Source organism: Podarcis muralis, chromosome 5, assembly GCF_964188315.1.
Source record: "Podarcis muralis chromosome 5, rPodMur119.hap1.1, whole genome shotgun sequence".
NCBI lineage: Eukaryota > Metazoa > Chordata > Lepidosauria > Squamata > Lacertidae > Podarcis > Podarcis muralis.
The window spans coordinates 54,386,776-54,400,546 of record NC_135659.1 but is presented as its reverse complement, the minus strand read 5'-3'; the positions used below and the strand labels follow the sequence as shown (position 1 = coordinate 54,400,546).

The window sequence follows — 13,771 nt, the reverse complement described above, 5'->3', positions numbered from 1 at the left end:
GCTGCTGGATGGGACCATACCCCTTCTACTTTGGAGGAGGCACTGGCTGCTACAGAAAGTTGGCTGTCCTCTATGGTTTTTATCTCCATCACAACCACGTAGATTTCTATAGTCCTCGCATATGAGAGTGTTTGCATGCTTGTTCACTCAGCCTATATGAATGCCTGCATTGGCTTATTTGAGTTGTTCATATTTTGTATATTGTTATTGTATATGGAGTTACCCATAAATGTTAATCATGTGACATATGTGCGTGTAGGAGCTATGTGTCACATGCATGGTTCCTTGGAGTAGAGCAGTGGGGCAGCAGAATGTGACATCTCAGTAGTAGAGCACCTGCTTTCGAGGCCCCAGATTCAATCCTGGCATTTCCAGGCAGGGCTGGGGAAGACCCCTGTCTGAAACCCCAGAGAACCTGCTCCCAGCCACCATAGACATTACTGAGCTAGATGGGCCAATAGTCTTACTCAGTAGAAGGCAGCTTCCTATATTTGTGCCAGAAGCCAGAGTCCCTGATGTGGGAAAGCCCCCTCCCCCAATTGCTCAGTCAGTAGAGCATGGGTAGGCACACTAAGGCCCGGATCTGGCCCAATCGCCTTCTAAATCCGGCCCGCAGATGGTCCGGGAATCAGCGTGTTTTTACATGAGTAGAATGTGTCCTTTTATTTAAAATGCATCTCTGGGTTATTTGTGGGGCATAGGAATTCGTTCATTTTTTATTTTTTATTAAATATAGTCTGGCCACCCACAAGGTCTGAGGGACAGTGGACCGGCTCCCTGCTGAAAAAGTTTGCTGACCCCTGCAGTAGAGCACGAGCCTCTTAATCTCTGGGTGGTGGGTTCGAGCCTCACGCTGGGCAAAAGATTTCTGCTTTGCAGGGGGTTGGACTAGATGACCCTCGGGATCCCGTCTAACTCTACGATTCCAGGATCCCATCAGCCTCAGCCCCATGCGCATCCTTTCCCACATGCCTGAACGCAGATAAACCCTCTCACTCGCAAGACGCCAGCGGCAGCTCCCTCGAGACAGCGCCACGGGGTGAAGGAGAAGAAGAAGAAGCAGAAACCCCTGATAGACCCAGCGCAACGAAGCGACCGCCCCGTCTGGCAAACTCTCCCCGCGCGGAGTCTGGATTCCGGAGCCTTCCTACTAGTCCCAGCCTCCCTCCCCTGTGCTGGGCGCAGGAAACTGGGGAAGCGGCTCCTTCTCCCTCCCGCCGAAGCGCGGCTGGGCTGGGCTGCTGCTCCCCCGTGATTTTGTTTTTGCGAGGGGGCGGAGCTCCTTCGAAATCCCACTCCGCGGACTCCAGGAAAGAAAGAGAGAACGGGATCGCCCGGGAGAGGGAGGGTCAGTGTATTTGTGCGTGCGTCTTGCTGTCGCGGGGAGAGCGCGCCCGCATTCTCTCTCGAAGCCCCGGGGTTGTTTCTCTCGCACACCGCCCACCCTCGCCTCCAGCGCCGAGGCAAAGCGAGGAGGGCGAGCCTGCTGAGCCGACGAGAGCTCCCTGCGAGCAAGATCGGACTCTCCACGCCCCGCAAGCCGGCGCCCGGGAGCCTCGTCGAGCCCCGACAGCTGCCCTCTCCGGCGTGGCCCCCATGGAGGAGGACGTTCTGGACAAACTCGAGGACATGGCGTCGGTGCGGGACTTCGACCCTCTCACCGGCAGCATCCCCGCCACCAAAGTGGAGGTCACCGTCTCCTGCAGGTAAATGGGAGGCCGCGTGGGCTCGTGTGCAAGGTGTACGCGTGTGTCGGGGTGGTGGTGCCTTTGGGGGCGCGCACACCTCCAAGTCGAGGAAGGCAGCAAGTTTCTCCTGGCGCAGCTAGCAGCTGCTGGCAGAGATTTTCAGCGGGGGGGGGGGGGGGAGATGTGCGATTTGCCGCTTGCTTGCTCAAAGTTTCTGCTTCTCCCCATGATTCGGCTGGGATTCTGAAAGGCCGATTGGAAATCGTTTGGAAACTTGAGAGAAAAGGCGCGGTTGAGTTAAGGGGGAAGCACAGTCACAGAAGATAGAAATAATCCACGCATCAGTTGCCTTGTCTGAGAACTTGAGATGGTAGATGTTATTGGGGGTCTCTGTTGCACATTACCTGTTCTTGAGTACAGTGGCGTAGCGTGGGTTGTCAGCACCCAGGGCAAGGCAAGTAATTTGTGCCCCCTAATCTGTGGATTTGCGCCCCCTAACCCGTGGATTTGCGCCCCCTAACCTGTGGATTTGCCCTAACCCCAGATGTTGCGCCCGGTGCGGCCGGCCCCCCCTGCACCCCCCACGCTACACCACTGCTTGAGTAGACAGCCCCTGGTCCGGATCCCAATAGCAAAGCTATTGGTGAAGGAGGAAAGGATGCCTCAGGAATCACTGGATCAACTTTTGTAGGTGAGGCACTGCATAGATCTCAAGAAGTATACTGAGCTCAGAACTCTTCACAAAAGGAGGTGTTTGGGCTGTTTCTGATTGTGATGGAGGTGTTTGGGCTGTTTCTTCTTGCTCTCTAGACCTGTGATAGCTGATTTTCATCCTGCTGGAACTGTGTGAAGCTGTACCTTGAGAACTGACCCACATCTCTGTGGCGGAGCCTCTGCTCATCATTGAGAGCAGAGGCTCAGTTCTTGGCATCGCTGGTGGTGAGGCTAGGCAAGACCACCTGCACTCTATATTGAAAGCAGTATCAAAGCACCTTAAACAGTCTAGGCTTCCCCCAAAGAATCCTGGGAACTGTAGATTGTTTAAAGGGCTGAGAGTTGTTAGGAGACTCCTATTCCCCTCCACAAGCTACAATCCTCAAGATGGTATAATATTCAGTTCTTCTTTCCAGGGAACTGTAGCTCCGGGAGGGGATTAGGAGCCTCCTAATGACTCTCAGGATCCTTAACGGACTACACTTCCCAGGATTCCTTGGGGGAAGCCGTGACTGTTTAAAGTGCTATGATACAGCTTTCAATGTATACTGTGGATGAGGTCTGGGAGAGAAGCTTCCAGGTGGAGAAGATGAGGGGTGGGGCCTGTGTGGTCCCCCAACAGTTGTTGGACTTCCAACTCCCATCAGTTTCAGCCAGTGTGGCAAGTAGTGAGTGATGACAGGAGTGGTAGTCCATCAACATCTGGAAAGCCACATGTTACCCAAGCCTGCTGTAGATCAACATCTGGAGTGATGCTAGATGGACCAGGGGCTTAACTTAGTCTCTAAGGAACCTTTTTATCAAACTGTAGCTTCCACACTGCTGCAACTGCAACAAATTAATTTAAGGAAATATCTTACCTATGTTATTTTTGTAAACCCTGGGAGAAAATTTCTCTTATTTGATAATGAAATGAACATGTATCCAGTGAGGAATAAATTCCTCTTCTACTAAGCTCCACAAATACAACATTTATATAGAACATCAAAACATGAGTGGTTTTACAATATGTAAGTCTTACTGCTATATAAATATAGACAGCACCTTTAAGATTTCACACATTATTTTTGTTGTTGTTGGCAAGCTCATGCTGATCAAGGGCGGCAAGGAATTGTTCTGCACAGATGTCTAAAACTGAACTACTTTTACACAAAACGTTTCTCAAACTATAGAATAGGGGGACTTTCCCAGGTCCTATCAATCTCAGCCAGCATGGCTAATGGTCACAGATGATGGGCATTATAGTTCAATAACATCTGGAGGACTGCATTTTATCCACCCCTGCCATAGATCCATCCTTTTAATGTTTAATGTTGCAAAATGCTGCTAGATCACTTAATATGAGACTGAAAAAGTATAGGAAGCCATTTTTGTCCATAAGTGAAAAATAAATACCACCAAGGTCAACAGCTGGGCAATATATTTATTAGGACCAACTGAAATGGTCCTGGTTATGAACAAGCTTTTGAGTTCTGTAGCCTTCATCAGGTTGCTTGCTTTATGTGCAGGCTGATGAAAAGTTCCGCTCAATTTGAAAAGCTTGCTCGCTATTTTGAGACATTTTGCTTGGACTTAATAAGGGTATTGCCCAGCTGTGGAATTTGGAATTAATGCAAGATAGTTATGCTGTACGTACAATTGGTAGGGAGAAGGAGGTGAGCAGTTGGGGGCAGGGTGGGTGGGAAAGAGAAGTCACTCTACTTTACTTAACAGATACAATGATGCGGTCTTGTGATGTGCTCCAGGTTAGCAGGGATGGGGGACCTGTGGTAAATAATAATAATAATAATAATAATAATAATAATAATAATAATAAATTTATTATTTATACCCCATGTTGCTGGACTACAACTCCCATCAGTGCCTTCGTGATTTCCCAGAAAGCAGAGCTTTTCCCTTGTACACTGATATCCTTTGAGCAGTGTATCATTTTGGATCTTCATTTCAGCCTGGAGAAGATACGGGGTTTTCTGTGTGTTTTGTAGCCGCATACAATTAGCAGGCCTATTACAAAGGAAGCATCAGACTGAATCACACGCCGTCATGCTTTCTTAACAGTGCAATCCAAGCCAAGTGGAGTGAATGGGTTCAGTACTGAATCGGAATGGAACTTTGCATGCAGCATTCCTTCAGCCATCCATGCCCCACTTTGAGGGAGAACACGCGTTTGCGCAAGGCAGCAAGGCCCCCTTAGTGTTAAGCATGTTCAGATGGAAGCAGAGAGTGAGAGGAGGCCCTTTCAGGTGCTTTGCAGGTTTCAGGTTGTAGTCAGGCCTCCTGGGAAGGAGAAAATGCAGGTGCTGTGAGGGCTTAAAAAACAAAAACAAAATAACTGGTATATAAATTTGATGACATAAATAAAAAACAAATAAACTTTTCCAGCTGTAATTCTTGTTTGTATCGCATCATTGATGGAAACAAATCTCTGCATGCAGAATTAAGGAGAACTATCTGTAGCTCTGGATGTTTCTTTCATATATAAACTAGCCTTGCTTAGGACATAATTTGTGATTAGATTGCTTTCTTAAAGGAGGATGAAAAGAGGCTTGTAAGTTGTAAATAACCACTCACCTGGTTACCTGTGGTGAATAGGAATTGCCTCCAGGTGACCAAGCGGGGAAACAGGCAAAGCTCTCCCTCCTTTCCTTTCCTTTCCTTTCCTTTCCTTTCCTTTCCAATAGGCACAGTTATCTGTACGTTAACTAGTAAAATTGTTTCTGGTTAATTAAATTGCAAGAACAAATGAAAAGTATACCTGATTATAGTGGTTTATTTGGAAATGTCTGTAATTCACTTGTGGAATGATGCATAGAGAGTACCGGAAATTTGCTGTTTGGTGGAATGCTTCCAGGAAAATAATAGATCTAAATACCATCAGTAATGTTTAATGTCTGCACCTGAAAAGTGCCAAGTTGTGATTGGATATTAGAAAGTGCCTTATTGGGAGGCTTTACTGATATGCTCCCACTGTAACGCATCTCCTTTTATTCATCAGATGGCTTGCAGATAACTCAATTTGCAGATCAGCCTTTGGACAGTGTGAATTCATTCCAGTGAATCAGATGTGTTGGTTTCAGAGTGGTCTTGATGAAAGCTCACCGGTTTCTCAATGGAACAAAAGATGTGGGTCGTGACATGAATCTTACTCTACTTTTCCTGCTAGAGCTAGGGGCACAACTTCCAGTGAAGTTTGTTCTTTGTATTCTTCCCTTTTTTTAATGATGAGGGAATGAAGAGCTTTTCAATGTGCAGTTGGGGAGAAAACCTAGCTGTTGGGTCCACTCAGCCATCGACTGACTCTTCTAGTTGGAAACACACGTGGTCTATACGTATGCTCACAATGGAATTGTGATATTTTGCTACATGCATTTGCATTCAATTTCACAGTGTGGAATTCAGGCTATAGCAGCAAGGATTAGAGCAATCTTTTGGCAAATTAACAGCAATTACATGATGCTAGAAATTCATCCAAACCCCAGCTGTTTCGCATAGCTCCTGTTTTCTGAGATTCTCATTGTGCACTCAACATCTGGAATAACAGCCCAACAGGTGAAACCAAGGCTCCTTTATCTTTTTGCTTGTAGTGCTCAGGCCCAGAAAAAACTCTAGGCAAAGAGGGTTATACGTACATCTATAACTCCCATAGGGAAGAATCTCTTCCTCCACAATTTCCAGCAGCCTGGCGTCCTGCTGGGCTATAGCTTAGAGTTCCAGGCACTGGGATTAGGTGCCTGAAGATCTAACTACAGCCCACTGTGAAGGAGGATTGCTGGATCTTTCAAAGCAGTGCGTTCTTTTCATAAGAGTTCTGTAACCACAAAGCGGTTTCTTAGCGGGCTCCTGACTAGATCTGGTCCTTGCACTGCCAGCCACACAAAAACCCAGCAGGAGGGAGGCCAATCTGCTTCTGGGTGTATCTGGGTCAAACTATTTGAATGCAATAGACTTGCATATGTTTTAAACATGTAAAATAGCAGCCATGAGGGGGCCTGTGTAGCAGTGGGAGCATAGGAGTTGTGGAGGGGAAGTTTGATTCTCTCCCCCTTCCCATGTGGTCCCAACAACTGAAGCTGCATTAGGAGGGAAGCCTCTCGACTATTGATGGGACAAAGCCCACTAAGTCAAAGGCATGCAGGAAAGAGTTAATAGTCTGGATTGTACATTTAAACTAAGGAACCTCAGTGCTTCCTAACCCAAGGAAGCTAGAGCACAAGGATCATTAACCTTTCAGCATTGATTGTGCAGAAGAGGGAAGTGGCAGCAGGGTTCTGCCCACCCCTCCAAACAACTGAAGCTATGTGATATGATGAGCACCAACCACAGACATTCTCTCTTCCACACAACCATTAAATGGAACCCTTTTACTGAAAGATAGGCCAGCTGTAATAAGTTTGTGAAGCATGATCAATGCGGCAATGCATTACTCTGAGTTAACCCATCTATCTCTCTATCTGGTATTGTCGTCTTCTGACTGACACTTGCTCTCCAAAGCGTCAGCTAGAAATCTTTCCTAGCACCTAAAATTATGGAATTCACTACCACACAGGCCCTTTGCAAGCATTTGGCCTGAATACACAAGGGTAAAATGCATAGAGTGGGGTGGGAATGCCACCCCTGCCCCCAATATCCCATGCATGCTGGCCCCACCCGACTTCATTCCTGTCCTTTACATGTTTAGCACAAAGGTCTGAAGGGGGTATGTACAAAGGTTCAGTTGAACGTGCTTGGAAACCTGCCCACAATGTGTTTCCAGTTGCAAGGAGGCTTCAAAGTCCATTTGTTGATCCTGTGGAGGAGCCCAGGGGACAAAGGAGATCAGTTGCCTTAGCACCGTGGAGAGCTCTTAGTGGGCAACTTGCTTTGACAAGGGTTGGAAGGAAACTGAGGCCTTCAAGCTTCTGCCTCCACTTCTAGGCTCTGCTCCCTTTTGGAGAACTAGGGACTGCAATAGTGCCAACCTTTCGTCCTGGAGAAGGGCACATTTTCTGCATCCCATGGTCTCCTGATGGTGTCTCCCTGTGCTGTTGGACTGGCAAAGTACTGTGGGAGACACTCAGGGTTACTCAGGCCCAAGAGAAAGTGTTTGTGATGGTCCTGGCCCTGCTTCTATTTTTTTTAAAAAAATGTTTATTCAAATTTTTCAAAATAAAAAACGTAAGTTTACAAAATAGAAAAAATTATAACAACAATTAACAAACTAAAATTATAACAACAGTTAACGAACTAAGAAAAAACACACATAGAAAAAAGAATAAAAAAGGGTACAAAATGCAAAACAACAACAACAGGCAGTTGAAAAAGAAATTTAAAAAGAAAAAATATCCATTTTTCAATATCTTTGGACTCATTTACTTGTTTCCTTGACCTCTCACCTCCCCTTTTTGTATTCCCATTCACAAAGACATTTCAGCAAATCCTTACCCTCTTTCAACCATCTTTACTCTATATCTATCTATCTATCTATCTATCATCTATCTATCTATCTATATCTACCTATTATAACTATATATTTTCATTCATTATCAATCCATATTTACATATTCTTGTTAATCTTAATACCAATACCACTTATTTTCAATCCAGCATCATTTTAACATTCATTAATTTTACAGTATTTCTGCAAATAGTCTTTAAATTTCTTCCAGTCTTCTTCCACCAACTCTTCTCCCTGGTCTCGGATTCTGCCAGTCATTTCTGCCAATTCCATATACTCGATCACCTTCGTCTGCCACTCTTCCAGTGTGGGTAAATCTTGTGTCTTCCAATACTTTGCACTGGCCCTGCTTCTAAAGACCCTGGTGATGTTATCTAACTGGGGTGCTTCTAGCCTTGAGTTCCTGGTCTTCTAATCACCAGTATCGGGCTCAGAGCCAGGACCCTGGGCTGGCTCCATAGCCAGCAGCACCATAGCCTCTAACCTAGTATCTGAAGTAATGACAAATTCATCCAACATGCTTGGAAGCCCCCTTCAGACCATCCCATGCATTGTACAAAGTTCAAGGTGGATCTGATATACCCAATGTTCATGGGCCTGTTGAGGTCAGGGCTGGCACATGTAGGGCTTCCCCCTAGAGGTTCCCTGCCCCCACCCCTGCCCAAATGCTTGGAGAGGGCTAAAATCTGGTAATAGCTGCTAGCCTAAATGGCTTTAAAGTGAGGTGGTTGTTGTTGTTTAGTTATTTAGTCGTGTCTGACTCTTCGTGACCCCATGGACCAGAGCACGCCAGGCACTCCTGTCTTCCTCCCGCAGTTTGGTCAAACTCATGCTGGTAGCTTCGAGAACACTGTCCAACCATCTCGTCCTCTGTCATCCCCGTCTCCTTGTGCCCTCAATCTTTCCCAACATCAGGGTCTTTTCCAGGGAGTCTTCTCTTCTCATGAGGCGGCCAAAGTATTGGAGCCTCAGCTTCACGATCTGTCCTTCCAGTGAGCACTCAGGGCTGATTTCCTTCAGAATGGAAAGGTTTGATCTTCTTTCAGTCCATGGGACTCTTCATGGATCACTGCTTTGCCGTGGCTTGAATAACTCAGAGAAGCTATGAGCTATGCCGTGCAGGGCCACCCAAGATGGACAGGTCATAGTGGAGAGTTTTGACCAAACGTGATCCACCTGAAGCAGGAACCGGCAAGCCACTCCAGTATCCCTGCCAAGAAAACTCCATGGACAAAGACAACAGGCATATAAAAGTGAGGCTAGGCAAATGCATGTAGGAAAGGGCTATTGGTCACCACTAGCTATGATGGCTAAATACCACCTCTAGAATCGGAAGCATCATGCCTCAATACTGGTTGGCTATAACAACAGGAGAAGGCCATTGTGCTCATGTCCTGTTTGTGTGCTTCCTATAAGCATCTGGTCAACCATTCTGGAAAACAGAATGCTGGACAAGATAGGCCTTTGGTCTGATGCAGCAAGTCTCCTCTGATGTGCTCAGCCACTGAGTTATGGGGCCTTCCCCATGTTGAGTTTTCTTCAACATGTCTCTTCTATTCAAGAATTTCATCTCTTCTTCTTCGTCGTCGTCGTCTTCTTCTTCAATATGCCACTTTTGTTCAAGAATTTCATCTCTCTGCTTCTAGTGATCATTACTGCTATCCTCCCTGCCCTGCATTTACATCAGATGTTACTTAAGAAGATTTGTGTGGCATTGTCTGCCTTCCAGTTCTTTGATACCAAGATAGATGCTGTCTTGCGTTACAAACTGGAATGAGCAGTTCAACGATTTTTCGTATCTGAACTCTCTCAGAGCCCCTGGGTGAATATTGTCTGGGACGGGTCTCTTATTACTGTTTAACCTATCAATTTGCTCTGAAACCTTCCATTTGTGATGGGATTTTTTCTTTCTTTCTAGATTTAACACCTGGGGGGGGGGGGAGAGAAAAAGTCAGGTGTTGGTATTTCCTTGGTGACATCCTTCATTCAGATATCTGTCATTTGTGCTGTGTAGTTTTGTGGCCCTTCTTTTCTGCAATAGGTTGCATATTTTTAATGCATTATTTTAACCATTTCCTTTTTTGTACATTTCAATGGATTTTTTTTTAAAAAAGAATTCTCTTGTTTAAGCTGTTTATTATTCAGTGTGTCAAATTGATCTTTTGGTTTTCCATGTTTAGAACTCGACATCTTGGTAAACTTTTTTTTCCTTGCTACTTCCACCTTTCCTCCCATATTAATAGCTCTAACACATTTCTCTTCTACAACAGCAATGGCAAGAGTATAAAACATTGATAAGGGAGAGAAAAATGTGCATTATGAAAATCTTTGGAAATCTTTGTTTCTCACTCTTATTGAGGGGAATAGATCAAAATTTTGGAACTTAATTCAAGGAGGTTTTGGAGACAAACCTTTTGAGTCTGTACCTCTCATAATACCTGAAATATGAGTTGCCAATTTTAGTGCCATCTTTGGAAGAAAAATAAACCCCTCTGTAAAGGAGAACCCTTTGAATCTCCCTAATTGGCCACCTGTTTGCACCACTTTTAAAATGTGTTTTTTTGGGGGGGTGTTATTGGGTTGCTGTTTTTATTTTTATTATGTATTTTGTGGTTTTATATTTTGATTTTATTCTGTGAACCTCCCCGAGACATCCGGATATAGGACAGCATATAAATTCAATAAATCATAATCATAATAAATAATAATTCTGACACTGTGGCCTGGGAAAGCACTGAGAGAAGATATGATTCCTCCTGTGATTTACCCTTTTCTCCCCTAATCATAGTTCTAACAAATGTATCAATAAAAATGCACAATGGGATTGATTAAATAATGCGCCTTCTTTATCACAAGAAATCAGACCAACCATGCCCTCGCTCTTGCAATGATATCCCGTGGAGTTTGAGCTGGAAAACAAACACACAAACAAATTAAACCACAGAAGGAATGGCTGGCCAAGATCAGCTTGGACAAAAAAAGGAGAACTCCTCTTACTGTTATCAACCCAAGCTGTCAGTGTTGAAGAAGATATTTCATATAAGTGATTCCTGGTGTTAATTTATATATGATACAGCCACTTTGTGCACCTGAGGAGGAGGAGGATATATACTACACAGTCATCTGTGTATGTATATTGGCTGTTATAGTTGAATCAGCCCCAACCGGAGCTAGTGTGCATAGAGTGTTCTGAGGAGAGTCCTGTAGTTTATAAGTTTATATGTTTGTTCCGTTATGAGACGGCTTGAGTCCTTTTGGGGCACGTCACTCTCATAGAGTCATTTAACTCATACCAGTAGTGGCTGGTGAAGCCATTCAATGAGAGAAACCCTTGACTGCTATAGCAGGTCATTCTGAGGTGGAGGAAGATTCCTGCCTACATTGGTAGCAGACAGCAGGTGGCAGAAGCAGTGGGGGTTCTTTGAGCATGGCGCAGACACATGGTTGCTGACTGTCTAGTTGCCCTGGCATAAGCTGTTGTTGTCCGTGAGGGAAACTAGCCAGGAAACAACCATGGGAGGCATTCAACTAGGTTTTCCTCAGAGTAGATCCACTGAAATTAATGAACATAACTATGTTAGGGCCACTGATTTCAATAGGTCTACTCTGAGTAGACCTAGTTGAAAACTGCCCAGAGGGTGGATTTCAACTAATGAGCCCTCCCTGTGCAAGGACTCAGTGGTGGAAGAAAGCCTCTTGGGTATCTTGGGCGGCGCACCCAAGGACAGGGCAAACCGCCCATAGGGAGGGACGGGACGGGGGTGCGGCATCCATTCCCATCCCCCTTTGTTATTTGTTTGCCTGCCTCCTTCCTGTCCTCTCCCCTGCCTGCCTGCCTCCTCCAGTTGGGAGCGCAGGGTAATGGTGCACCGCCTGCCTGTTACTCAGGGGGCAGGGTGATCCAGCGTGGCTGGGGGGCACAATCCAGCGTGGCGGCCAGGCCAGGGGGGATGTGATCCAGCATGGTGGCTAGTCTGGGGGTGCAATCTGGCACACCAGCCAGGCTGGGGGTGCAATCTGGCCCGGCCGGGATTTTGTCACCCCTCCCTCAGGGATGACACCTGGGGTGGACCGCCCCCACCTTGCTCTGCCTCTGCAAGGACTGAGAATTGTAGAGTTATAAGGCAGCTCCAAGTGTCATCTGCTCCAACCTCCTTCAAAGCAGGAATCAAAACTAAAGAATTCCTGACAGATGGCCATCCAACCTCTGCCTAAAAACCTCTGTTGAAGGAGAGTCCACCACCTTCCACTCATGTAATGGGGCTTTCTCCCCTCCTCCCACATGTCCCCTGCACCCCCTCAGTTGTCTTGAGGACAGATTGGGAGTACAGCCTGCAGGGGGAAGAGAGGGCAGCTCACTCCATCAGGGCAAACATTTCTGCTTGCCCGATCGAAAGAGCTGCCCGGCTCTCTGTTTAATTCCTTCCGATGTGCTTGCCCTGTGCTGCCTGAACTGCCACTCAGCGACTGTGTGCATGCATGGTGCTGTCTGAGACATATCCTGCCTCTGCAGCCGCTTCTGACTGCTACTGGTAAGCAAGGGAAATCCAGCTGCCCCCTCCATCACGCCACTGTGGCAGTCAGCAACTCCTATTAGCTACTGGCTTCTCAGTCACAGAGGTGGTGACTGAGCTTTGGAGGAGAGATAATGTGTAAATGTAGCTGCTATCAGGTCTGGACTTGCCAGAGGCATTGTCTCCTCCTCCGTGTTTCCCCAAAGAGTGAATGCAGAAAGATGGTGGGGTTTTCTGTTTTTGTTAGCAACTCTGATGTTTACCCAACCAACAAAGTACAGGGAAACCCCAAACTAGGTCAACACCGTCAGCTCTTCGTCTACCCCACTTTTAGTCTTGAGTTTCATCTTTCTTGAAAGTCATTTGTGCCATGAGCCCCACAAAAACTCCTTGGCAGGACTGGTGGGGGTGGGGAGAGGAATGGGATGATAGTGGCAGGAAGGAAAATAAGAAGGGCCTGTTGGATTGGATCAGGCCAATGGCCCATCTGGTCCAGCACTCTGTTCTCACAGTGGCCAACCAGATGTCATTGATGAGGGAGGCGCGAAGGAACCAGCCCCTGCTCTGGCTCCTGCTAGGAGATCTTCATGGCAACTAGGGAGCGGCTTGTACCTGTGAACCAGCTGAGTGGACTCCACCTCTGTCCCCTAAGAGGCACCATCACATGGACAGGCACGAGCAGATCCAGCCTACTCACAAGAGTGCCCACTTACTTGCCCAATCCCATTGCTCAGAGGGGATGGAGAAAATGGACAGAGATATGTTCTAGTCCCCCTCTCCCAATACAAGAACGCGTGGGCGTCCAGTGAAGCTGAAAGTTGGAAGACTCAGAAGAGATGAAAGAAAGTGCCTCTTCAGACAGTGCATAATTAAACTAGGGAACTTGCACAAATTGGAGGCAGCGATGGCCTCCAGCTTGGTTGGCTTGAATGAATTCATGGAGGAGAGGGCTATCCATCGCTGCTAGCCAGAATGGCTATGCTGTGCCTCTAGGGTTGGAGGCAGCGATGCTTCTGAATGCCAGTTGCTGGAAGCCAGCCAAGAGGCGGCAGTGGAGAGGGCTCTTGTGCTGGTTTCCCAGAGGTATCTGGGTGACCCCCATGACAACAGGATGCCTGGCCTGGCCCAGCAGACACTCCTCATGTTCTTATGTACAAGAACTACAACTCCCATCAGCCCTGGCCATTGGCCTTGCTGGGCGTTGGTGTCTACCTGGAGGGCCAAAGTTTTCCCTATTCCTCTTCTGGTGATTAAACCCATTCCAGAGGCCAGCACCACTTAGATTCTCTCCCTGCAACCGTCCCTACGCACAGGGGAAGGAAAAGAGCAGAGCAGATTGTAAAAGGAGTCAGGATGATTGCATGCAGCTGCGAAAGAAAGAATATTCCAATATTTCAGTAATACAATAAGAGCAAGGAACC

The 13,771-nt window shown here is 46.6% G+C and overlaps 1 protein-coding gene across 1 annotated transcript in view; it reads left to right on the top strand.

Moving 5' to 3' along the window:
* The first annotated feature begins 917 nt into the window (after positions 1-917).
* Positions 918-13,771, top strand: part of LOC114598451 (copine-5) — a 124,264-nt gene continuing 111,410 nt past the window's right edge. Inside the window, exon 1 of the mRNA XM_077928844.1 lies at positions 918-1,706. Coding sequence (XP_077784970.1) covers positions 1,597-1,706 — 110 coding nt within the window. The 5' untranslated portion in view covers positions 918-1,596. The remainder of the gene's footprint in view (positions 1,707-13,771) is intronic.